Consider the following 26,752-nt stretch of genomic DNA (forward strand, 5'->3'; position numbering starts at 1 on the left):
GGCCTTGGGCAATGCCCCTGGAAGTGTATGCATTGGTCCGGGGCAGGAGGGGCTCAGTGCTTGGAGTGACAGCAGTTCAGTGCTTGGAGAGACATGGGGGCTTTCTTGCAGGACTGCCTGCCAGCATCTTTTTGCCTGACGTGTGGCCTCCTGTAACCTCTCACTCTCTGACCAGCAGGCATTTATTGAGCACCTACTGTGTGCCAGGCCCTCTGATTGACAGATGAGTCACATCACTCAGTGGCTGAGCGATGTTCTGGCACTCGTAATTATCTTTTTTTTTTTTAATTTTTTAATTTGTATTTTTTTTAAATAAAGACGGGGTTTCACCATGTTGGTCAGGCTGGTCTTGAACTCCCGATCTCAGGTGATCCACCCGCCTTGGCCTCCAAAGTGATTGGATTACAGGCATGAGCCACCACGCCCGGCCGGGCACTTGTAATTTTCAAGGCTTCTTTTAAGTTAAACATCGAAGCAGTATCAAAACTGGCTCCCGTAATTGCAATTTAGTTTAAATGTTCATGTTTTGAAACTGAATGCATTTAATAACTAAAAATGCAACATTATAAAATGTACGTTTGGGCTGCTCACAAGCTAATGATGGCATTTTTAAAGCATATGAATGCAGGGAGCCCTATTAAGAATGAAATTAGCCAGCACTCATCGAGCACGATTTTCTAAGCACTTTGCATCATATGGTTATAATGCCCTGTAAGGTGGGAGCGATTATTAGCCCCAGTTTCCAGATGAGAAAACAGAGGCATAGAGAAGTTAGTAACTTGGCCAAGGTTACACAGCTAGAAAGGGGGACCGCTGCCATCTGAGGGATTTGGAAATGGGACAGTTTACTGCGCTGGATGAAGGGACTCCACTCTCAATGCTAGCAGCTCTGGGGCCTTGAGGGGATGTCAAAGTGCAAATTCGAGGCCCTCTGTGACCCCCGCCTCCACTCCCACCCTTATTCCCATAAGCAGCATGAGCCCCACCAGGGAATGGGCAGGTAGTGGGAAGCCCCTAAGGCTTTGTGCCTGGGCCCTCAGGAGGCCCCGAGAAGTGAGTTTCTCCCCACCGGGAGTCCCCCGTTTCTGGTTCTGTTGAGAATGTCCGTGGTGGGGGTGAGTGTGGGTGGCTCGCCCTGCAGGGTGTTGTCCTCTTTCCCTCTGTCCCTAGGGCTCTTTTTTTTTTAAACAGAGTTTTGCTCTTGTTGCCCAGGCTGGAGTGCAGTGGGGTGATCTCCACTCACCACTGCCTCAGCCTCTCAGGTTCAAGCGATTCTCCTGCCTCAGCCTCCCAGGTAGCTGGGATTACAGGCACATGCCACCATGCCCGGCTAATTTTGTATTTTTAGTAGAGTTGGGGTTTCTCCATATTGGTCAGGTTGATCTCAAACTCCCGACCTCAGGTGATCTGCCCAGCTCGGCCTCCAAAAGCGCTGGGATTACAGGCGTGAGCCACCTCACCCTGCCGTCCCTAGGGCTCTTGAGCCTGGGGACCAACCCACGGTGTTACTGCCTTCCACCGACCTCCAGCGGCCCTCCCACCCCACACAGTCCCCTCTTGGCCACGTTGTCTGCTCCAGGAGCTGCCGAGAACTGGTGACTCCAGCCCCTGGGCCAGGCTTAACTCTACTGCCAAAGCTCCACCCCTCTCTTCATTCATTCGTTCAAGTTAATACAGTCATCCCTGGTATCCATAGGGCTTGATTCCAGGAACCCCCTCGGTTATCAAAATCCATGGGTACTTGAGTCTCTGCTATAGAGAATAGAGGGAGAGAGTTTGCATATAACTTAGACATCCTTCCGTATACTGTAATCATCTCTAGATTACTTATAATACCTAATACAAAGTAAATGCTGGCCAGGGATGGTGGCTCACATCTGTAATCCCAGCACTTTGGGAGGCCAAGGTGGGTGGATCACTTGAGGTCAGGAGTTAGAGACCAGCCTGGCAAACATAATGAAACCCTGTCTCTATTACAAATACAAAAATTAGCCAGGTGTGGTGGCGAGCACCTGTGATCTCATCTACTTGGGAGGCTGAGGCAGGAGAATCACTTGAACCCGGGAAATGGAGGTTGCAGTGAGCCAAGATCGCGCCATTGCACTTCAGCCTGGGTGACAGAGTGAGACTGAGTCTCAAAAAACAGCAACAACAAAAAAAACAAGTAAATGCTATATAAATAGCTGTTATACCGTATTGTTTAGAGAATAATGACTAGAAATCTGTACCTGTTCAGTATAGATGCAACCATCCTTTTTTTACTTAAAATTTTTTTTTTTTTTTTTGGTGAGATAGTCAGTCGCTCTTTCACCCAGGCTGGAGTGCAGAGGCGCAGATCACAGCTCACTGCAGCCTCAAACTTCTGGTCCCAAGCAGTCCTCCCACCTTAGCCTCCTGAATAGCTGGGACCACAGCGACGTGCCACTGCCATACAGCGCTGATGTACCTGGCTAACTTCTGTATGTTTTGTAGAGCCAGGGTCTTGCTTTTATTATTATTATTATTATTATTATTATTATGTGATATAGAATCTTGTCCTGTCACCCAGGCTGGAAGTGCAGTGGTGAGATCTCAACTCACTGCAGCCTCGACTTCCTGAGCTCAAGCAGTCCTCCCACCTCAGCCCCCTAAGTAGCTAAGACTCTACAGGTATGTGCCACCAGCCTGGCTAATTTATTATTATTGTTATTATTATTGTAGAGACAGTGTCTTGCTGTGTTGCCTTGGCTGGTCTCAAACTCCTGGGCTCAAGTGATCCTCCCACCTTAGCCTCCCAAAGGGCTGGGATTATAGGCATGAGCCACCACACCTAGCCTCGTTTTTGAATATTTTTGATTTATGGTTGGTTGAATGCACGGATATGGAACCCATGGATGTGGAGGGCCGACTGCACGTATGTTTGAACCATCTGTGTGAGTCAGGCACTGTTCAGACCCTTGGTGTGGAGGGAGCAGAGGCCACCTGCTGCCAGCCCTGGCGATGGTCTAGTGTGTGATTGACACCCCAGGGAGAGTGCTGTAAGGAAGGGAAAGAAGAGGTGTCTGAGGTGTCCCTGGGGGAAGGAAGAAGGGGGCCTGGGAAAGAGGAGTTCAGGCAGTGGAGGGAGCAGGCTCTGGGGCCAGTGAGAGGCTCAGCCTGGAGGCTCTGAGACCTGCTCAGCCCTTGTCTTACCGGGACCGCTCTGCTGCGTGTGGAGGGAAGATGCCAGGTGTGCAGCGTGGAGCCTCTGGGATAGTCCAGGAGAGGTGCTGGTGGCCTGGAGCAGGCGGGGTGCAGGCGGAGGTGGGGAGGTGTAGCCAACTCTGGATCTATGTGTGTGTTAATTGAAATTTTTCTTTTGAGAACATTGTCGATTCACGTTTGGTTACACGAAATAAACATGGGGTCGGGTGCGGCGGCTCACGCCTGTAATCCCAGCACTTTGGGAGGCCGAGGCGGGTGGATCACCAGAAGTCAAGAGTTCGAGACCAGCCTGGCCAACATGGTGAAACCCTGTCTCTACTAAAAAATACAAAAATTAACCAGGCATGGCACATGCCTGTAGTCCTAGCAACTTGGGAGGCTGAGGCAGGAGAATCGCTTGAACCTGGGAGGCAGAGGTTGTGAGCCGAGATTGCGCCACTGCACTCCAGCCTGGGCAACAAGAGTGAAACAATGTCTGAAAAAAAAAAAAGAAAAGAAAAAAGAAAAGAAAAGGAAATAACATGGAGAGACTGGGTGCAGCAGCTCATGCCTGTAATCCCAATACTTTGAGAGGCTGAGGAAGGAGGATCACTTGAGCCCAGGAATTCGAGACCAACCTGGGCAACATAGGGAGACCATATCTCTACAAAAAATAAAATAAAATTAGTTGGACATAGTAGCATATGCCTGGGGTTCCAGGTACTTGGGAAGCTGAGCTGGGGTGATTGCTTGGGCCTGGAGGTCGAGGCTGCAGTGAGCTGTGATTGCACCACTGCTCTATAGCCTGAGTGACAGAGTGAGATCCCTGCCTCAAATAACAAATAAGAGAGATCCCTTTCTGTGCCCAATTGTCCCCAGCAGTAACATTTTTCAAAACTAGAGCGCAATATCCCAACCAGGATAGCAGCAGGAATCTGACCTGCTGACCCGATGCAGAGCTCCCCAGTCCGACTTGGACTCATTTGTATGTGCCGTAAGTTCTGTAGGTTTGTACTCATTCTGTGCAGTTTACTTGTGTCAGCCAAGACACTGAGCAGGGTCCCACCAGGTCCCCTGTGCTGTCCTTTATGACCACTCTTGCCCTTCCTGCCCCCTCACTCCCTCCCAACCCCTGGCTTCCACTCATCTGCCCTCTGTTTCTAAGATTTTGCCATTTCAAAAGTGTTCTATAAATGGAACTGTGCAGTCTGTAGCCCTTGGGGATTGGCTGTTTTCACTCAGCACACTTCCTTGGAGATTTGTCCAAGTTGCTACATGAACTAAGAGTCTGGGCCAGATGCAGTGGCTCACACCTGTAATCCCAGCACTTTGGGAGGCCGAGGTGGGTCGATCACCAGAGAGTTCAAGACCAGCCTGGCCAACATGGTGAGACCCCGTCTCTACGAAAAATACAAAAATTAGCTAGACGTGGTGGCACGTGCCTGTAATCCCAGCTACTCGTGAGGCTGAGGCAGGAGAATCCCTTGAACCTGGGAGGCAGAGGCTACAGTGAGCTGAGATCGCACCACTGCACTCCAGCCTGGGCGACAGAGTGAGACTCCATCTCAAAAAAAAAAAAAAAAAAAAAAAAGAGTCTGTCACTTGAGCCCGGGAGGTGGAGGCTGCAGTGAGTCGTGATCATGCCCCTGCGCTTCAGCCTGTGTGACAGAGCAAGGCCCGATCTCTTAAAAGAAAGAAAGAAAGTCTGGATTCGTTTGCAGGCAGAGCCAACAGGATCTGCTAGGGTGGTCAAGCAGCAGTTGGAGATTTGAGCGTGGAGTTCAGGGCTGGAGGCATCCTGCGCTGTGTCTCTGTGAGGCCGAATGAAGTCACCCAGGAGCAGGAGGCCCAGAGGTTGGGGGTCTGAGTTCACTTGGATTCGGTGTCTCTTGTGCAGCAGATGCTGTCCTGGGCTGCGGGTGTAGCAGTGAACGGGGCGAACGAGCTGCCTGCTTGGCGAGGGGCTGACCAGCTGCAGCGGCGGTGTGGGTTGGATGAGGGAGAGGGCTCGGGATCTTGTTCCCTTATGGTTTCTGGCTTTGCAGCGGTGGAGGACCCCAGGGCCTGTGCCGTGTGGAGCCCGCGGTGTGGCCCTGGGGTGGAGGGGCTGGACTAGAGCTTTGCAGGAGCCCTGAGTGAAATGAGAAGAGTGCAGTGTTGCGCTGAAGGCGAGATGGCCTCTGTCCAACACAGACAGGTCTGTCTTCTGAGATGTCCTTTGTACATTTAGAATATCGTAGCTTTGACAGAGGGATGAGGTTGGCAGGTGAGGGGGCTGCCTGTCCCTTGGCTTGGGTGTGGAGAGGCCTGGAATCCTTGCAGCAACTCCCCCAGCTTCCTTTCCCGTCTCCTCCCCTGCAGCCCCTTTCCCCAGCCTGGCCCCTCATCCCTGCTTCCCAGCCCTATCTGGCTGCCTCATGTCTGCATCAGGGCCACTAGGTTATTCCCTCATACTTTCTTTTCTACTTCTGTTTTTTTGTTTGTTTTTTTGATATAGGGTCTTGCTCTGTCACCCAGGCTGGAGTGCAGTGACATAATCATGGCTCACTGCAGCCTCCACCTCCCAGACTCAAGCGATCCTCCTGCCTCAGCCTCCCAAATAGCTGGGAAAACAGGCACATGCCACCATGCTTGGCTAATTTATTTGGTTTTTATTTTTACTAGAGATGGGAGTCTTGCTATGTTGCCCAGGCTGGAGTCTTGAATTCCTTGATCTCCTGGCCTCAGGTGATCTGCCCACCTTGGCCTCCCGAAGTGCTGGGATTACAGGTGTGAGTCAACATACCCGGCCTGGAGTCTTGAATTCCTGAGCTTAAGTGATCGTCCCACCTCGGTCTCTCTCTCTCTTTCTGCCTCATTCTTTCCTTCTCCTGTCTTCCCCACTTCCCCCCATTTTCCCCTCCTTTCCATCTGTTTCCTGTCCCTGGATCCCCACCTCCTGTTTTCGGCGCTCTCTCTCACGTTTTTCTCAAGCCTTCTTTTGTTCCCCTTGGCATCTCCTCCTGTCTCTCATGATGTTCGTCCCTGTTTTTGCTGTGCCATCTCCGTCTCTCCCTCTTTTCCTTTCTCTCCCTCTTAAAAATTATTCCCCAGACCTTGAAAACCACCCATCCCTTTTCACTCTCAGGGGCCCAGATGAATAAAATGTCTTCATCAGGCAATTTCATGGCAGGAGAGGGAGGCACAGGTGCGGGTACAGGCTGCCGTCAGTGCTGCTGGGGAGAAGGGTGGCTGGGCCGAGATGCATGGGCACAGCCAGACCACCAAGGACACCCCATGTCCGAGGAAAAGGGCAGATTGAGAAGTGGCTGCCGAGGCTCCCTGGAGGCCTGGAATGGGGAGCGAAGGGGCACAGGGGACACTCCAGGCCTTGTCTCTGAAGCAGGTCCTTCACCTGCACCTCTGTGGCTATGCTTCTCTGTGGGGCGGGGCACAGCTCTAGGAAGGAATTTCTCCAGCCCTGGCAGGAGCCTGGAGGAGCCATCTGAACACCTGCTGCTTCCAGGCTGCCCCTGGTTTTGTCCTCAGGGCTTGCTTCTTTCTTCATTTTTTTTTTTTTTCTGAGACATAGTGTCACTCTTTCACCCAGGCTGGAGGGCAGTGGCATGATCTCCACTCACTGCAACCTCTACCTCCTGAGTTCAATTGATTCTTGTGCCTCAGCCTCCCGAGTAGCTGGAATTACAGGCGTACGCCACCACACCTGGCTAATTTTTGTATTTTTAGTAGAGACAGAGTTTTGTCACATTGACCAGCCTGGTCTGGAACTCCTAAACTCAAGTGATCTGCCCGCCTCGGCCTCCCAAAGTGCTGGGGTGACAGGCATGAGCCACCGCAGCTGGCCAGGGCTTGTTTCTTGAATGGATAATAGCTGCCCGCATCAGGAACTGGGCTTCCCCAAGTAGTATTTGTGGAATCTGACAACATGGTAGGTTATGTTTGCTTCCCAGAGCTAATTGTTCCTCTTTTTTTTTTTTTTTTTTTGAGACAGAGCCTCACTCTGTCCCCCAGGCTGGAGTGCAGTGGTGCAATCTCAGCTCACTGCAACTGCCGCCTCCCGGGTTCAAGCGATTCTGCTGCCTCAGCCTCCCGAGTAACTGGGATTACAGACGTGTGCTACTACGCCCGGCTACTTTTTGTATTTTTAGTAGAAACGGGGTTTTGCCATGTTGGCCAGGCTGGTCTCGAACTGACCTCAAGCAATCCACCTGCCTCAGCCTCCCAAAGTGCTGGGATTACAGAGTGAGCCACCGCACCTGGACTAGCTGGTGCTATTTTCAATACTTTTTTGTGGAGTCAACCACCTTCCAGGCCGGCCAACAAAACCTTCAGTGATTCTATTGATAATTCAGAATCAGAGTGAGAAATGTACCACTCTGATGTGACAGCGGTTGGTGGCCAGACCATAGCCAGCTGTCAGTATGGAGTAAGGGACACTGATCTGGAGGTTGGACACTGACTGCAGGCAAATGCGTCTGGGCCTAAAGCTGCCTCCCTTGGGGAGGGGGATCTCAGTGTGACGGGGGACCCGGCAAGGCCACTGGGTGCGGCTCTTGGTGTTGCCCTGGGCTACAAAGGACTCTTCCATTTGCTGCTCAGTCCTGCAAGTGGGTCAATCCCAGCTCCAGCTGAAGCCATCTGCTCATGTCTCCCCCCCACCAAATTCTACCAACCATCCCCACCTCCGCCCTTTGCCCCATGGTGTTTTCTCAGCCAGGAGCGCCAGCATCATGCTGGCCCTTGTTCCATGCCCAGGGCTCATCCGTAGCACCTTCCTCGACTCACCCTTTTGACTGATAGCACAGGATGAAGAACACCATCCTGGGGGCACACAGATCTCAGGTGATAATCTGAAGTGCCAAAGCAGGGCCCCTTTGTCAAACTTATTCAGAACGTCAAGACAGGGATAGCAGGGCCAATTTGCATGAGTTTGGATGCTCCCGAGACCGGCCGGGTCTGTGGTACAAGCATCACAGCTTGAGCGAGTTCCCTAAACCCCACTGAGTCTTAGTTTCCATAGCTGTAAAATGGGATCACCATTCATATCCACTGCAGAGGACTGTTGTGTGCAGTCATTGAGACAGGGTAAGGGGGAGCTGCTATTGTCCGTACTGTTGATCATGATTGATATTATTATCTTTTTTTTTTTTTTAATAAGACAGGGTTTCACCATGTTGGTCAGGCTGGTCTCGATATTATCATCTTTTTTAAGGCAGAGTCTTGCTCTGTCACCCAGGCTGGAGTGCAGTGGTGCGATTTCAGCTCACTGCACAACCTCCACCTCCCAGGTTCGAGAGATTCTCCTGCCTCAGCCTCCTGGGTAGCTGGGACTACAGGTATACGCCACCACACTGGCTCTTTTTTTTTTATTTTTTTTATTTTTTATTTTTAGTAGAGATGGGTTTCGCCATGTTGGCCAGGCTGATCTCTAACTCCTGACCTCAGGTAATCCGCCCGCCTCGGCCTCTCAAAGCACAATTATTGATATTATTTAACCGCACTTGTTATCTGTGTTATTCTCCCAGCACTTTGCATCTGCCGCCTTCTGTGTGCTTTATTTATTTTTAAATGACCTTTTGGCTGGGTGCAGTGGCTCATGCCTGTAATCCCAGCACTTTGGGAGGCCGAGGCAAGCGGATCACTTGAGGTCAGAAGTTCGAGACCATCTTGGCCAACATGGTGAAACCCTGTCTCTACTTAAAAAAAAAAAATACTGGCCGGGCGTGGTGCCTCATGCCTGTAATCCAAGCACTTTGGAGGCCAAGGCGGGCGGATCACCTGAGGTCGGGAGTTCATGACCAGCCTGACCAACATGGTGAAACTCCATCTTTAAAAAAAAAAAAAAAAAAAAAAAATTAGCCAGGCATGGTGGCTCGTGCCTGTAATCCCAGCTACTTGGGAGGCTGAGGCAGGAGAATCATACAAACCCAAGTGGAAGTTGCATTGAGCCAAGATTGCACCATTGCACTCCGGCCTAGGTGACAGAGTGAGACTCTGTCTAAACAATAATAATAAATGACCTTTTTATTTTATGTATTTATTTTTATTTTTTAGAGACGGGGTCTTGCTCTGTGTCCCAGGCTGGAGTGCAGGGGTGTGACCATAACTCACTATAGCCTTAAACTCCTGGGCTCAAGTGATGCTCCCGCTTCAGCCTCCCAAGTAGCTGGGACTACAGGCATGCACCACCACACCTGGCTACTTGTTAAATTTTTGTAGCAATGGGGTCTTTCTGTATTGCCCAGGCTGGTCTCAAACTCCTGGCTTTAAGTAATCCTTCTGTATTGGCCTCCCAAAATGCTGGGATTACAGGTATGAACCACTGTTTAGCCCTGATTTTGAAAGATAAACTTGACATGCACATTTTAAAAGGAAATAGCATTTCATTCAAAAAATGAACGTGGGGCCAGGAGTTTAAGAGCATTCTGGGCAACACAGCAAGACCCTATCTCTACAAAAAATAAAAAAATGAGCTGGGTGTGATGGCTTACACCTGTAGTCCCAGCTATTCAGAAGACTGAGGTGGGGCCAGGTACAGTGGCTCACACCGGTAATCCTAGCACTTTGGGAGGTTGAGGTGGGCAAATCACATGAGGTCAAGAGTTCAAGACCAGCCTAACCAACATGGTGAAACCCTATCTCTACTAAAAATACAAAATTAGCCAGGCATGGTGGTACATGCCTGTAATCCCAGCTACTCTGGAGGCTGAGGCAGAGAATCACTTGAACACTGGAGGGGGAGGTTGCAGTGAGATGAGATCATGCCACTGCACTCCAGCCTGGGCAACAGAGCAACTCTATTTCAAAATAAATAAATAAAAATAAAGATATACTCGTGTGTGTATGGAGAGGAGACACAGTCAGTGGCCATGGGATGGGGAGCAAAGCCCAGGCGCCTTGGTGCTCAAGTGGGATGACACGGCACAAACCATCAATTGAAGGAGGGAGTCGGGACTCTAGGACAGAGGGATGGGGAGGCGCAGGAGGAAAGAGGGGACTTGCCCCATGGATAGCAGAGTCTGTTGGCCAAGTTTGGAGGGACCAGTCCGGATCAGGAGCGGTGCCCCACCGAGACCTAGTTTTGGAGGGCGCCATGACCCGGACTGTCCCCACCTGCTGTCCCTGTGTATGAGCCTGGGTTTAGTAGCCAGCAGCTCAGCAGAACTTCTGGGGGCTCCTCCTCTGCTGTTTCCATGTTAACGCTTTTCCTCCAGCTAAAAGCAGAATCCGTGGGAATGCAGGAACCTTCCAGAGCTGCCCGCTAGGGTCAGCATCACCTTAACTAGATTGTGCCAGCTTGTCCCTGCTGCTGGGTCACCCTGGGCACCGGCTTAGCTCTAGCAGCCCCACCCCTGTGCTTCTGTCACTAGGGCCTCGGCAGCCTCCCACGTCCGCCAGCCGCTGTGGTCACTGGGCCGGCAGAGGGTGGGGCCAGGGCTGGGCTGGGCAGGAGGATTCAGATGGGAAGAGGCCGGTGCCTGTCGCACAAGCTCTGCAGGGCTGGCCAGCCCAACCCCAAGGGCAGGACTGGACACGCAGGGGCTGCCTACAGAGAAAGGGGAGGGGTTCTGCTCACAGCTGTCAGAGTGTTCTGGAAGACTCAGGGCCCTGGGGCAGACACAGACATTGTAGGCGGGACAGCCTGAGGTATAGAAAGACTGGAGCCAGGACCCAGCAGGGAGGCCAGGACCAAGGGATCAGGCCCTGGGGGCCGGCCGTGGTGGGGGCTGCCACCAAGAACTCAGAAGAGCCCAGCTGAGTCCTCCTCAGCCTTTGACCCGTTGCGACCCTGGGCACATGGCCTGGCCCTGGTCTCCAAGCCTACTGTCTCATCTGTGCAGTGGGCGTCATCACAGGTCCTCACTCACGGCTCTTGTAGGCACTGGGGGAGACAGTGGGGGAGGGACAGCAGCCACTGGCCGTGGCAGTGGCTCCAGGTCAGCAGTCCCTTACCCGGAGGGCTCAGGGTAAGCAGAGGGCTCTCCACTGGCGTCCTCCACAGCCTTACGGAGCCACTGCCAGCTCGGATCCCCATAGGGCTCCACAGATCCTGCAGGCCAGGTGGGGACGGTGGCAGACCAGACAGCATGTGTCCTGGCGGACGGGGCTGCTCACTGCACCCTGCAGGAATGTGGGCCCGCCGTGGCCAGATAGCGCAGTTTTTCTAGAGAAACAGGCACTCTGTGTTTATTTCAACATCACAGTTCTTCACTGTCAACAACAAACTCATTTTAAAATTCGTCTGCAAGCCGGATGCTGACCAAAGGTGAACCGTTTGTGCTCTCTGAGTGGGCCAGATCAGGTGACCCCTGAGGGTCCTGAGGGTGGAGGGTAGATGCTGAAGGGACATCCTGTTTCCTGACTGAGAGCTCAACCCCAGCTCCACCAATTTCCAGCTGAGTGCTATGGCCAAGCGACTCCCGAGCCTCAGTTTCCCCTTCTGGGATCGGGAAACTGAGGGGAAAATGGGATGGAGGATCCCTCCTCTCTCAGCCACTCTGGGGGTGAATCTCTGTGACCTGAAGACCCTGTCGCAGCCTGGGCACTCTGTAAATGCTCAGTTCTTGGTCACTGAGGTTGAATTAAGAGAGGTTGGGGCTTGGTTTATGGAGTGAGACTGATCTGTTTCTTCTGTTGCCTTTAAAATAAAATGTATATTATAGAATGAGAGCGAAGTCACTGAGATAGTACAGAGACTCCCTCTACACCCCTTGCCCAGCTTCTTCTGTTAACATTTTACTGTGTGCATTGTCACAGCTAAGGAGCCAACACTGACACATTCTGATGAACTCAAGTCCGCAGCTGCTTCGGTTTCCCTGTATTTTTCTGTCCCAGGATCCCGTACTACATTCAGTCTTCATGTCTCCTCGGCCCCCTCTGGTCTATGACAGTTTCTCAGACTTCCCTTTTTTGTTTCGTTTTGTTTGGGTTTGGTTTTGGGTTTTTGTGTTTTTGTTTTGGAGAGAGGCTGTTCTGTCGCCCAGGCTGGAGTGCAGTGGTAAGATCGTGGCTCACTGCAGCCTTGCCCTCCAGCACGCAAGCGATCCTCCCACCTCAGCCTCTCAAGTACCTAGGACTACAGGTGCATGCCACCGTGCCCAGCTAATTTTTGAGTTTTGTTTGTAGAGATGGTGTTTCCCTGTGTTGCCCAGGCTGGCCTTGAAATCCTGCACTCACGGGATCCTCCTGCCTTGGCCTCCCAAAGTGCTGGGATTGGCCAGGCATGATGGCTCACTCCTGTAATTTCAGCACTTTGGGAGGCCAAGGCAGGCAGATCACTTTAGTTCAGGAGTATGAGACCAGCTTGGCCAACGTGGCGAAACCCTGTCTCTACTAAAAATACAAAATTAGCCAGGTGTGGTGGCATGCACCTGTTATCCCAGCTAACGGGGAAACTGAGGCATGGGAATCGCTTGAATCTGGGAGGCGGAGGTTGCAGTGAGCCAAGATCATACCACCGCATTCCAGCCTGGGTGACAGAAAGACACTCCATCTCAGATAAAAAAAAAAAAAAAAACCCACACGAAGTGCTGGAATTACAGGCATGAGCTACCGCCCAGCCTGACTTTCCTTGTTTTTGATGACCTTGACAGTTTTGAGAATATCAGGTAGGTATTTTGAACAATATCCTTTAATTAGGGCCTATCTGATGTTTTTCTCATGCTTAGACCAGGGTTGTGGGTTTAGCGGAGGAAGACCGCAGAGGTAACCGCCCTTCTCATCACATCATAGCAAGGGATACCTCAACGTGGCTCAGCACTGATGCTACTGGACATGGGTCACCTGGCCGAGGTGGCATTTGCCACGTTTCTCCACTGTGCAGTTTCTTTTCTTTCTTTTTTTTTTTTTTTTTTGAGATGGAGTTTTGCTCTTGTTGCCCAGGCTGGAGTGCAATGGCACGATCTCAGCTCACCACAACCTCTACCTCCCGTGTTGAGGCGATTCTCCTGCCGCAGCCTTGAGCAGCTGAGATTACAGGCACCCACAACCGCACCTGGCTAATTTTGTATTTTTAGTAGAGTCTCCATGTTGCTCAGGCTGGTCTTGAACTCCCAACCTCAGGTGATGCCCCCACCTCGGCCTCCCAAAGCGCTGGGATTACAGGTGTGAGCCACGGCGCCCGGCACTGTGCAGTTTCTTTCCCTCCTTTCCATACCCTGCTCTTTGGAAGCAAGTCACTAAGTACAGCCCTACTCAAGGGAGGAGGGACAGTTAAGCTCCAGCTCCAGGAGAGACAAACGCAGACAAACAATTTAGAATTCTTTTGCAACAGTTTGAAGATTCACATCTCTTCCTTGTCTGCTTGCTTTTGCATCTAGTAGTTGTTACTTCTTTGGGTGATTCTCTCTCTCTCTTTCTCTCTCTCTCTCTCACTTTCTCTCTCTCTCATTTCTGCCAGGGTCTTGCTCTATTGCTCAGCCTGGAGTGCAGTGGTGCAGTCACGGCTTACTGCAGCCTCAACTCCCAGGCTCAAGCAATCCTCTTACCTCAGCCTCCCAAGTAGCTGGGACTACAGGTGTGTACCACCATGACCAGCTAATCTTTTGTTTTTTTCTAAAGGTGAAGGGCTCACTCTGTTGCCTAGGCTGGCCTTAAACTCTTGGACTCAAGCGATCCTCCCACCTTGGCCTCCCAAAGGCCAGGATTACAGGCTGCCACACTTAGCCTGATCTTTTCATTTCATTATCTAAGCAACCCAGGCTTGAGTCCTGGCTCAGCCCATTTACTCTAAGTGTAACCTGCGTGACTCACCATTAAGGAGGGATCGTGAGAACAAGAAGACGTGCAGATCAGGCTGCACCTGGTGCTTTGAGCAAATCGGTGGAGGTTTTTTCCTACTTGTGACGAGAAGTCCTGAGGTGGCCAGTTAGCTGACGGGGTATCTCAAGGAAGTAGTCAGGGACCCAGGCTTCCCCTGACTGCTGTTCTGCCATCCTTAGCATGTGGCTTTTGTCTTTCTGGTCCCAAGGTAGCTGCGGCACCTCCAGCCTCACCGCCGTGCTCCAGGCAGGACTCCGTGAAGTTGACGGCGTTATCCCCATTTTGTAGAAAAAGAAAGTGAGGCTGAGGAGGATGAGAAACCCTGACTTAAAGAGTGCCGCAAGGTTAGAAATTGGGTAACCGGGCGTATAGTAGGCATGGTTGTTTCCACAGTAGGAGGGGCCTCTCTCAAGCTCCCTGGCACTGGAGTGCCCTGGGGGATGAGGGCGGGCCTCGGACAGCAGGCACCTGAGCTCCTCCACTTAGCTGGCTTGAGGCTTCAGCCTCCCAGGGGCTGGCCCAGGCTCTGGTGGGGCTGTGAGTGGCTGGGCAACCTCAGCTCCCAGCCTTCGAGTCGGGCTGCAGTGCGGCCACTTCTCCTTTTGGGGTGGAGGATGCTGGGCCTAGCAGCCCTGATGACCTGTGCCTCTTGCCTGTTCTGGGCGAGCCAGGACTGGCTGGGGCTGCAGTGATCACCCAAGAGTAGCCAGCCACATAAAAGTGAGGCCGGAGGGTGGTCCCCGAGGCGGGCCTGGCCCTGTGCCTGGCAGCCATGTCTGGTGACCTACCCTTCAGTGCCCGCTTGGATGGGAGATATGCAGGGAAGGGTTTGCCGTTCCTGTTCTATTTGGAGGACAGATTTAATTCAGAGGCAAACTGTGGTCTGGGGATCAAATCTGGCCTGCCATGTTTTTTGTCGTTTTTGTTTTTGAGATAGAGCCTCGCTCTGTCGCCCAGGCTAGGGTACAGCGGTGCAGTCTCGGCTCACTGCAACCTCCGCCTCCTGGTTCAAGTGATTCTCCTGCCTCAGCCTCCTGAGTAGCTGGGATTACAGGCAGCTGCCACCACACCCAGCTAATTTTTGTATTTTTAGTAGAGACGGGATTACACCATGTTGGCCAGGCTGGTCTCCAACTCGACCTCAGGCAGATCCTCCCGCCTCAGCCTCCCTAAGTGCTGGGATTACAGGCATGAGCCACCACACCCGGCCTGCCATTGCTTTTGTAAAGTTTTACTGGCACACAGCCATGCCTTCTGTTTACATACGGTCCGTAGCTGCACTGGTACTACCAGGGCAGAGTTGAGTGGTTGTGACAGAGACTGTATGGTTTGCAAAGCCTAAAATATTTACTGTCTAGCTCTTTACAGAAAATGTTTGTTGACCCTGACCTGAAAGCCACACAGGGTCAGGGATTTGTGATTAGGGCTTCCCAAGAGGGAGATGCAGGGTGGGCAGGACTGGCGCGGGGCCACGGAGGGGCTGTGGAAACGGCGGCACAGGGCAAACAAAGGCCCAGAGGTGGTGGGCTTGGCTGTAGAGCAGAGCTTGTTCTGACTGGGGGGCTTCAGAAGAGAGGCTGCGAACCCACCGGGGCCTGAGGCTTTACCCTGTCACGTGCTGTGACAGCCGTTTGGGGTCTTTATGAGAGTAGGAGCTGCTTGGTAGTGAGGATTGCCGGGGCCAACCCTGAGGGTTTGGCCAGATGCAGCAGGTCACGGGAACTGTGGGGGTCTCAGGGGCTGGGGTTCCTCAGCTCAGCCACCTTCAGCCATAAGGGACTGTGGACCTGGAGCTGACCAATGGTCTGATTTTCCAAGAGAAACCAGCAGCCTGCTTTTCACGGGAAATCTGATTTGTACTGTTTGAAGTTAATTCCATTTTTACAAAATCACGAAGCAGACCCAGCATATGTGCATTTGGCCTGTGGGCTGCAGGTCTGGGAACTCAGGTGTCCAGGGTGGAGGCGGGGACCTCCGGGGGTGTGGGGAGACTCCGCTGCCAGGCCCTGTGCCCCAGCACTCCCTCTGGCAGAGGCGGGGCCCTGGGCTGGGGGTGGGCTGGGGAGGACCTCGCAGCAGTGTCAGGTTTCTGTGTCTTGACCTATCCTGTCCCAGAGCAGGGAACATTCCTGCCTGCAGCCTGGGTGGAGGGGGTGGGGAGCCAGATTCCAAAGGGTTGGACATACCTCCTGGACCCCAGCAGGGACTCACTCCCAGCCAGAGGGTGAGGGGTGGGAGCTGGAGAGCTCTGAAGAAGCCCCCTCTGAGACGTTCAGGGGTGAAAACCCTAGGGTTTGAGTTTGCTGCTCCATCCCCAAGGAGCCCTGTAGGGCGATGGGCAGGGGCTGGTCTTGGAGCTGGACAGCCCGAGTGGACCCTGCTCCATGGCTCCCTTGATCCTGGGACCTCTGAGACACAGCGACTCCTCCCTGGCAGGCTGCCATGAGAATCCAAGAGAGATCGGGTGTGAAAGTGTTTTCTGTGGCTTGCGGGTATGCAGTGAGGGGTCTGCCTCCAGGGCGTGGTCCTGTCCACCGCCAGGGCGGCGTCTGCAGCCTGACAGCCCTGGGGGCATCTGGTTGTTTTCAGCCTCACACGCCAGCCCTCACCTGCTGATTCACATGGCTGGTTTCGAAGCACTTGCTGCCACCCTGGGGGTTTATTATTTATTTCAGCAGGACTCTTAGTCAGAAGCAGCCCTGGTCAGCGTGGCTCGAGGGAAGAAGAGAACTTTGAGGCCCATGAACAGGAAAAGCCCCAGGGCAATTCCAGCCTTCAGCAAAATAGGGCTCACTGCTCAGAGTGATATTGACAGGACTGTCTTCCCCCGTCTTCCAACTCCGCACCCCTCTGTGTGGGCTTCATTCTCAGGTGGGCCCCTGGTGGGGTGGCAGGAGTGGCCCACAGCCTGAACTCCTAGGAACCTCTGGGGGAGCATCCCTGTCCCAGAAGCAAGAATCCCAGTGGCCCTGTCACATGCCGACTTCTGGACTCATCTGTCTGGGTGGAGGGGAGCAGCTCACAGGGACCGGGCCTGGTCTTGGTCCCACTTGAGCTGTGGAAGGGGTGGGAGCTGCTTGGATGGGGAGTTGGGCACAAGGGATCCCTTAGAAAAATCAAGAGGCAGCCTGTAATCCCAACACTTTGGGAGGCCGAGGCCTGTGGATCACCTGAGGTCAGGAGTTCAAGACCAGCCTGGCCAACATGGTGAAACCCCGTCTCTACAAAAATACAAAAAAATTAGCCGGGAGGCACCTGTAATCCCAGCTACTTGGGAGGTGGAAGCAGGAGAATCGCTTGAACCCGGGAGGCGGAAGTTGCAGTGAGCCGAGACGGCGCCCTTGCATTCCAGCCTAGGTGACAGAATGAGACTCTTTCTCAAGAAAAAAGAAAAATCAAGATGCCAGCATCCCAAGGGGACATGGACAGACAGGCCGAAACCATGCCCACCCATGCCCACCGCTCTCCGAGACTGTGTTTTGGTCGGAAGAGGAAACACCTAGCTTCCTGGCTCCTCCCCCTCTGCTTCTGCCTGGATGATTTCAGCCCAGTCTCCTCCCCGTCCATCCCTGCCTGGATGACTTCAGCCCAGTTCTCCAAAGAGCTGTGGGTGACTCACCCACGTGTCTCCCGTGTGTCGTCCAAGGTGTCAGCTTGGGCCTGAGTGGACATGGAGCGGCATCAGCCTCTGCAGCCTTTTGTTCGCTCTTCCAGCCCAGTGGCATGCTTGTTCTCTGCGGAGCCCTGGGGGCTCCTAGTGATTGCCTTCCTTTCGAAGTGCACAGGAAGCAGCTTGTTCAATAATCCATCATGACGTTTGGCCAGACACTGACAGAGCTTGTCTCCCTGCCACCCCCTTGTCCAAATGCAGGGATGACCTTTGCCCTCTGTCACCAGGAGGGATGCCATGATTGGGAGTTTCTTGCATTCGTTCTCTCCAGGCCTAAGAGATCACATCATGGCCAGGCGCGGCGGCTCACGCCTATAATCCCTGCGCTTTGGGAGGCAGACGTGGGAGGATCACCTGAGGTCGGGAGTTTGAGACCAGCCAGACCAACATGGAGAAACCCCATCTCTACTAAAAATACAAAGTTAGCTGGGCGTGGTGGCACATGCCTATAATCCCAGCTAGTTGCGAGGCTGAGACAGGAGACTTGCTTGAACCCGGGAGGCAGAGGTTGTGGTGAGCCAAGATCGCACCATTGCACTCCAGCCTAAGCAACAAGAGTGAAACTCCATCTCAAAAGAAAAAAGAAAAGAGATGGTCTCATGTAGAGCTGCCAGAGGCCTCTCACCAAGCCTTCTCCTTGGCTTCTTCATAATGATATTGATTTTTTCCTCCATGGTTAGAATCCATCTCCTTGAGGGAGGAGACAGAAACCCCATCTCTCTTCAGCCAGCAGAGGCCACCTGGCTGGCCTGGTCGCTGACCCTTGCCTGGGTCTTCAGGGTCAGGAGAGGAAGGGCCATGTCTTTTCAGATTACAGAACACTCTTTGGCCCCAGTCATGTATCAGGATGAGAGGGGCGGGCTTTGAACTCTCATGATTCACTTGGATGTTACATTTTCTAGATACCATGGCAGCCAGTCCTCAGGCCATCAGAAGAAGGAGGGTAAGATTCCACATCTGTGGGTCACCCACCAGCTGCAGCCCTCTGGCTGGATGTGTATCTTGTGGCTTAGTTCCTGGTTGTGTTCCGACTGTGGCGCTGTCAAGGGGCCATGTGTCCACTGACCCACAGAGGCAGGGGCAGCTGGGGAAGTGCTGGGAGAAGAGGGGCAGGTGGGAATAGATCTCGTCTCCCAGGTCATCCGCTGAGCAGGCCAAGCCAAAAGTGGCCGACTGAGGGTTGGATGGGCAGAATGTTCAATTCGCCATGTGTGAGGCTCACCCTTGGCCAAGGTGCATTGCTTGTCCTGGTTTTCCAGATGTGGAGGCAGTGACGCATGTTGGTATGAAGTCCCTAGGCACCAGAGTATGTTCTAGCTTATTTAAGAACCTTTGATGGTTCCCTTCTGCAACAGAGGCTTGTGTGGTGTGATGGAAAGTCAGGTCCTGGACGTGAGCACTTGGCCACTCTCACTTTCAGGGGACACATGCAACAGCCTCCTCCTGGCTCCACTTGCCCCTAGAGTGTATTCTCTTCTCTTCCTGAAACACGGACCTCATCACACATGTAGCCTCCTGCCTAAGAGCTTCAAACGCTCCCCAGTGCTCGTAGGATCAAGTTCATAGCTTGGCTTGCAAGAGCCCAAGTGACCCAGGCCCGTTGTCTGGCTTCCTCCCTGTCTAGGATCTGATTCCCGCAGCCCCCACACGCCACCCACTCGGTACAGGCTGTTCCCTCGGCCTGGAACACTGGCACCTCTACACCCCCTTCTCCTGACTCCTGGCCAGCTGCTGCTGAGGCTGTGAAGGTCCTAGACGGCTCAGCCCTCAGGAACTCCCCGACCTCTAGGACGAGCTGAGGCCCCATCTGGGCTCCCCAGGCTTTTGTGCCCTCCTACCATTAGCCCACATCACGGGGTGGCATTGTTTCTCCTGGTTCGATTGCGTCCCTACTAAGTGCCATGCTCCATGGAGGCTGGGACGGTTGTCTTGTTCACAGCTGTGTCCTCAGTGGACAGGACAGGGCTGGCCTGGTGCCCATTGGGTTGGCGGTTGGTGGATAGATGCTTGGGGGATGTGACCTGGGGCAGGGCATCTCCTGAGCCTTGGTCTCCCCCTCTGTACTGGGATCATGTTGTCATGTGCAGGGGGAGGGGAGGGGCCTGCAGAGGTGTCTGGCATGGGGGGAGCTGTCATTGGCCACAGTCTGGAGTCCACATCCCAGCACCGACACCCAGCTTTCAGCTGTAGCTAGAACTGGGTCTCAGCCAGAGTGGGCAGAGGTGGCCAGGATATGAGACTGCAGGGAGCTGGGGGCAGGGCCAGGAGGTGGTGAGGAGATCCCTTCCCTTGGTCCCCCTTGACTCTGCATCCTGGCTCGTCTCCACTGGCTCCAACCAGGAGCAGCAGCCCAGCAGCCCCCTCCTTCCTGTGGAGCAGGCCGTGGTCCGTGCAGCCTGGACTCTGCATGAGAATCGCCTGGGAGCTGTGAAATGTCCCACGCCCAGGCCACGCCCAAGACTAGTGACATCCCACTCCCTGGTGTGGAGCCCGGGCATCAGTATTTCATAAAACTCCCAGGAGATTCCAGCGCATTGCCAGGTTTGAGATCCATCATTCCAGGTGATTCTCAGTGACCTGGCTTTTCCTGGAGATGCTCGGCAGCCTACAGGAGGCTGCCAGCCAGCGCACAGGCAGGGAGTGGCGCGATGGGAAATCTCCCCTTCCCTGCCTCTCTCGACAAAAATCCTTATCAGAAACGAGGAAACACTTCTTAAAATGGTTTTTTTTGTGTGTATGCAAGAGTAGCACATGCATATAGCAGGAACTCCAGGCAGCACAGATGGGTACCCAGTGGAAGGAAAATCAGTCCTGGCCGGGCGCAGCGGCTCACGCCTATCATCCCAGCAGTTTGGGAGCCCGAGAGGGCGGGCCACCGGCGGCCAGAAATTCAAGACTAGCCTGGGCAACATGGCGAAACCCCATCTCTACTAAAAAAAAAAAAAAAAAAAAATTAGCTGGTGGCGCACGCCTGTCATCTCAGCTACTCGGGGAGGCTGAAGCAGGAGAATCGCTTGAACCCAGGAGGTGAAGGTTGCAGTGAGCCAAGATGCCACCACTGCACTCCAGCCTGGGTGACAGAGCAAGACTATCTCAAAAAAAAATCCTGTCACTAACAACAGCCACTGTACCCAGGCTCTGGGATGGCCCTGCAGAGCTGTCACGTGTCAGTATATGGTCCCTTTGTCGCACGTCTGCCCTTTTCACCTTGCTTTCTTAGTCTTCCTCTGCCAGAATGTATTGATCTGCCTGGCTCTTCTTTTTGTTTTTTTTGTTTTTGTTTTTTCCAAGACACAGACTCATTCTATTGCCCAGGCTGAAGTGCGGTGGTGCAATCTCAGCTAACTGCAACCTCTGCCTCCCAGGTTCCAGTGATTCTCCTGCCTCAGCCTCCCAAGTAGCTGGGATTACAGGTGCGCGCCACCATGCCCGGCTGATTTCAGCATTTTTAGTAGAGACAGGGTTTGACTATGTTGGCCAGGCTGGCCTCAAACCCTTACCTCAAGTGATCTGCCCACTGTGGCCTCCCAAAGTGCTGGGATTACAGGCATGAACCACTGCGCCTGGCCTGCCTGGCTCTTCTTGATGCCCACAGAGTATTCCATTGTGGAGAGGGCCTGGTCCCTTCGGGTGGCCGGCTTTGTCTGTCACAGGCAGTGCTGTCAGAGGAGCCCAGAGTCTTTGGTCATATGTGTGACTCCGGTGGGATGAACTTGTAGACCTGGAATTCCTGGGTCATCCAAATTGCTGATAGAGCACCATTTCTTGTCATTTCAGAAGTCGCCTGCACCGGTGCCCTTGACATACGAGCTGCCTGCACTGTATAGGACAGAGGACTATTTTCCTGTGGACGCCAGGGAGGCACAGCACCGCCCCCGCACCTGCCCTCCGCCTCTGTGAGCTTTGCACTCTTCCCCTCAGGGACGCTGAAAGTGGCACCGTGTACATGGAGTAGCTTGGGTTTTTTATTTATTTATTTTTTGTGTTGCTGTTTTATTTTACATTAAAATTTTTTTTTTAACAATGTAGAGATGGGGTCTCACTATGTTGTCCAGGCTGAACTCAAACTCTTGGGCTCAAGTGATCACCTGCCTTGGCCTCCCAAAGTGCTGGGATTACAGGTATGAGCCACATTGCCTGGCCAGCATTTTCCTGTTGAGGTAACTTTTGCAGTTTTTTTTTTTATGAGACACCTGTCACTGAGGCTGGAGTATAGTGGTGTGATCACGGCTCCCTGAAGCCTCAAACTCCTGGGCTCAAGTGATCCTCCTGCCTCAGCCTCCCAAATAGCTGCGACCACAGAAGTGTACCACCATGCCTGGCTACTTTTCAAACTCATTTTATTTTTTGTAGAGACAGGGTCTCCCTGTGTTGTTCAGGCTGCTCTTAAACTTTTGGCCTCAGGGGATCCTCCGATTTTGGCCTCCTAAAACGTTATGTTGGCACAAACTTTGATTGAAGTATAATTTACATTACAGAATGGGTTGCCTAAGTGGTTCACTAAATTTTTCACAAACTGAATGCATCTATTTAAGCCTCAGCAGACTGAGAAACCAACCAACCAACATTATCAGCACTGAGCAGCCCCCTCAGCCCCCTTCTGGTCCATGCCTGTGCCCGTGACCACCCCCAGCCCAGAATCCTGACATCTAACCGTGTGGGCTGGAGTTCCCGGTTTCTTTGCTTTGTATAAAGAGGGGACGAATGGGATGTGTACCTACACTGTGTCATCTCTTGTCTCTGGCCTCACTGGCTTGATGTTACCTGTGGGAGGTGTCCTGGTTGCTGCGTCCCTGTAGATCATTCATTCTCATGGCTGTGTTGTATTGGCTGGGACTGTTTTTAACGAAGGGAGCTTGGACACCGTGCATGCCCCAGTGTGCGTAGGGAGAACAGGTATCAGATGGAAACTTGGCCAGGCACTGTGGTTCATGCCTGTAATCCCAGCACTTTGGGAGGCCAAGGTGGGCAGATCACTTGAGGTCAGGAACTGGAGACCAGCCTGGCCAACATAGTGAAACCTCATCTCTACTAAAAATACAAAAATCAGCCGGGATCCGTGGCGCACACTGGTAATCCCAGCTACTCGGGAGGCTGAAGCATGAGAATCGTTTGAACCTAGGAGGCGGAGGTCGCAGCAAGCCAAGATCGTGCCACTGCACTCCAGCCTGGGCAACAGAGCAAGACCTTGTCTCAAAAAAAAAAAAGGAGAAAGTTCATGTTAATTTTTTAGACAAGCAGTTGAGGACACGCATTTCTAGAAGGGTGAGTGTCTGCTGATTGTTGGGCGCTCCCAGACTTCTTTCTCTTCCCAGCACCTGAAGCAGAGGCCAGGGAGAGTTGGAAGGAAATGCCATGTGATTAAGCCACAGCAACATGAGTGTCCTAAAGTAGAGATCCACAGGCCCCGCACTAGGAGCATAGCCCTGAGGTTAGCCCGCCTGGTGGCACTGTCTGCTCCCACACCTCTTGGCTGTGTGGGCTGGGCTTTTCCCTTGCCCTCTCTGAGCCCAGCCTCCCCTGCAGTAAGGCGTGAGGACGTCTCTGGCCTGATGGGTTGAGGTGAGGGTGACACGAGGTGAGATTTGTGTGTGCTGAACACAGGGCCTGGTGAGGGGCTCTCAGTAGTGAGAGGCTGATGTTGCAAGGACCAGGCTGTGACGGGGAGAGGGTTGACTGTGCTGCATTTCTCAGCTGACCAGCAGCATCCAAGGGCCTGAAGAGCGAGTGACTCAGGGACTGTCCTTACATGTCAGAGTTAGAAGTCACAGGAGAGTGGGGGCTGTTCTCTCTGGGTTTCCCTGCCCTGTTAGGAGGGGCGAGGTTGCATAGGGAAATCTATGGGCAAACAGTGACAGGCGAACTAGAAGTAGCCATTGCAAATTTCCTAGAATTTGCACTGCCAAACAATGAGTTTTAAGGGAGACTTGGAGACACCTGGGGGGAAAGAAGGCTGGGACACTGCGCCCTGGCAGGAACCCCCAACCTCAGTCCTCTAAGTGGCTCCACTGTCCTTGTGCCAGGTGACTTCAGATACGTCCTCATTAAAGCGAGTGCCTCACGTTTCCGTTGTCAATTATGGCCTCAATTGCTGCCCATTGATGGCCTCTAACCCCTTGCTTGGTAAGGGTAACTGCAGCCTAAAAAAGGGTGATCTGATCTTTTTCTTTTTAAAATAGATATGGGGTCTCGCTATGTTGTCCAGGCTGTTCTCAACCTCCTGGGCTCAAGCGATTCTCCTACCTGGGCCACCCAAAGTATTGGGATTACAGTGGTGAGCCACAGAGGCCTGCCCATCTTTTTCTTTTGTGGCTGATATTGGACAGTTACATCAGTAGGAAGGGTCACTATGGAGTTTTTTCCAAGAGCAAGGCTCTTCAGTGAATCACTTTCCCAGCGGACGTGAACTTCGTGCTCACCAAAGCAAGAGGTTTCAAGACAGCAGCCCATGGGGTTGTATCTGATTGGCAGAAACGTGTGGCTTGCCCTGAATTGTTTTAAGAGGTTTTCATGTTGTGACAATTGGGTGACCTTCTGGAAAGAAATAGAACTCCATACCTCATTCAGCACACCTGGAACAATTCCAGAATTGCAAATCGATTAGGAGTTGAATGTATAAAATGAATCTATTGGCCGGGTGCAATGGCTCACACCTGAATCCTTCGACTTTGGGAGGCCAAGGCAGGTGGATCTGTTGAGCTCAGGAGTTCAAGACCAGCATGGGCAACATGGCAAGACCCCTTCTCTGCAAAAAATGCAAACATTAGCCAGGCATGTTGGTGCTTGCCTGTAGTACCAGCTACTTGCGGGGAGGTGGGAGGACTGCTTGAGCCAGGGAAGTTGAGGCTGCAGTGAGCTGAGACTGTGCCACTGCACTCCAGCCTGGGTAACAAAGTGATACCCTGTCTTAAAGAGTAAAATAGGGCCTGGCGCAGTGGCTCATGCCTGTAATCCCAGCACTTTGGGAGGCCAAGGTGGGTGGGTCACCTGAGGTCAGGAGTTTGAGACCAGCCTGGCCAATGTGGAAAAACCCCATCTTTATTTAAAAAAAAAAAAAAAAAAAGTAAAATAGGCTGGATGTGGTGGCTCATGCCTATAATCTCAGCACTTTGGGAGACTGAGGCAGGTGGAATACCTGAGGTTGGGAGTTCAAGACCATTCTGACCAACATGGAAAAAGCCCGTCTCTAGTAAAAATACAAAATTAGCTGGGCGTGGTGGCACATGCCTGTATATCCCAGCTACTTAGGAGGCTAAGGCAGGAGAATTGCTTGAACCCAGGAGGTGGAGATTGCAGTGAGCTGAGATCACGCCATTGCACTCCAGCCTGGGCCACAAGAGGGAAACTCCATCTCAAAAAAAGGAAAAAAAAAAAAAAGTAAAACAAATCTGTTGAAGAAATAGGTAAAAACACTGGAGAATTGTACAAAATCAAGAGGTCGTAAGAGAAATCAATTTGATTATATATATATAAATTTTAAACCTCTGCATGGCAAAACCAACAGAAACCCCCCTCCAAAAAAAAAGCCAAAACAAAATCCTAAGCAAATTGAAAAGACAGATGACAAATTGGGAAAATATATTTGCATCTCATGCTACAAAGGGATAATCTCGCTAAGAAGTGGCAGTAGCAAAATGGGCAAAGGGTATGAATAGGAGTTTCACAGAAAATGCAAAATATGAAAAGATACTCAGCCTCAATGTATGCCAGTAAGTATAGAAAAATATTGACGTTACCCTGAGATTTTTCACATTTCAGGCTGGCAAAGTTTAAAATTTTGGATGACACTGGTTTTTTTTTTTTTTTTGAGACAGAGTCTGCTTTGTTGCCCAGGCTGGAGTGCAGTGGTATGATCTTGGCTCATTGCAACCTCCACCTCCTGGGCTCAAGCGATCCTCGCACGTCAGGCATCTGAGTAGCTGGGATTAGAGGTGCACACCACCACACCCAGCTAATTTTTGTGTTTTTAGTAGAGATGGGGTTTTGCCATGTTGGCCAGGCTGGTCTCAAACTCGTGGCCTCAAGTGATCTGCCTGCTTCTGCCTCCTAAAGTGCTGGGATTACAGGCATGAGCCACTGTGCCTGGTCTTGTGGGTGACATTTTGAAGAAAAATATTCTTGTGCATTGACAGTGGGACACCATTCTCATGGGGGGATATGGGCATACCTATCAAAATTAGAAATGGTTCTAACTACTTGGTAGGCTGAGGCAGGAGGATCACTTGAACCGAGAAGGTTGAGGCTGCAGTGAGCTGTGATCATGCCACTGCACTCCAGCCTGGGTGACAAAACCCCATCTCTTTTAAATAAAAAAAGTCGGGGGGATACGTCCTCGGACCCAGTAATTCTACTCCTAGGAATCCAGCTTACACACCCAAGAAAGAAAAGATAAATGTACAAGGTTAGTCACTCCATAGTGAGATAGCAAAAGATTAGAAAGAACCCAAGTGTTCATTGATCTGAGATATATTCCTTTATAAAAGCCTAGCCATATGATGGAATACTATAATGTTGTAAAAATGGGTTAAGAGTGAATTGGTGTGGAAATATTGCCAAGATATGAAAGCCAAATGCAGAAAAATGTATGTGTTATGCTATTATCTATGTGAAAAAGAAAAGCATTACAGTTCTCTGGAAGGATAAACACAAATTTGAGAATGGTGGATATCTGGAATGACAGGTATCCTTTTCACTGTACTTTAAAAGTTCTGACATTTTGGCGTTTGCTGATTCAAAAAATGGTTAAAATCAGTTGCCACCAATTAAAAGTTAGGAGAATGCATATAAAGAGCTGGATTTCCTGTTTGTTTGTTGCCTTAAGAATTGAAGCCCACTGTTTTTAGATATTCTAATTTTAAACAAACAATGAGCTAAATAAAGTCAAGTTGTTTTCGGGGGAGTCCTGCTCTCCAGGCTTTTCTTATACCCAAATTACTAATTTATGTCACCTCCTATCCCATGTGGGCATTTGCATTTGAGAGCCTTAGAACCAGAGACTCAGACAATGGGAAATTTATTCCAAGGATATGGGGTGTGTGAAGAAATGCATCTTGGTTTCCACTTCATGTGGTGGAGGATGGCAGCTGGATGATCACTGCAGTTCAAGCCCCAATTCCAAACTCCCTGGGCATGGGGTCCCACTAGAGAAGTGTGTGCTGT

At 51.9% G+C, this 26,752-nt stretch overlaps 1 protein-coding gene across 5 annotated transcripts in view; it reads left to right on the forward strand.

The window, feature by feature from the left end:
* BCAS4 (breast carcinoma amplified sequence 4) overlaps positions 1 to 26,492 on the forward strand; it is an 87,460-nt gene extending 60,968 nt beyond the window's left edge. For all 5 annotated transcript variants that reach the window (XM_012467451.2, XM_012467450.2, XM_064382520.1 and 2 more), the window contains one exon: positions 21,371 to 26,492. In XM_012467451.2, the coding sequence (XP_012322874.1) occupies positions 21,371 to 21,493 (123 nt within the window). In that variant the 3' untranslated portion in view covers positions 21,494 to 26,492. The remainder of the gene's footprint in view (positions 1 to 21,370) is intronic.
* Positions 26,493 to 26,752: the final 260 nt, after the last annotated feature.

This window comes from Aotus nancymaae, unplaced genomic scaffold (assembly GCF_030222135.1).
Source record: "Aotus nancymaae isolate 86718 unplaced genomic scaffold, 86718_ANA_hifiasm-v0.15.2.pri h1tg000029l, whole genome shotgun sequence".
Lineage (NCBI taxonomy): Eukaryota > Metazoa > Chordata > Mammalia > Primates > Aotidae > Aotus > Aotus nancymaae.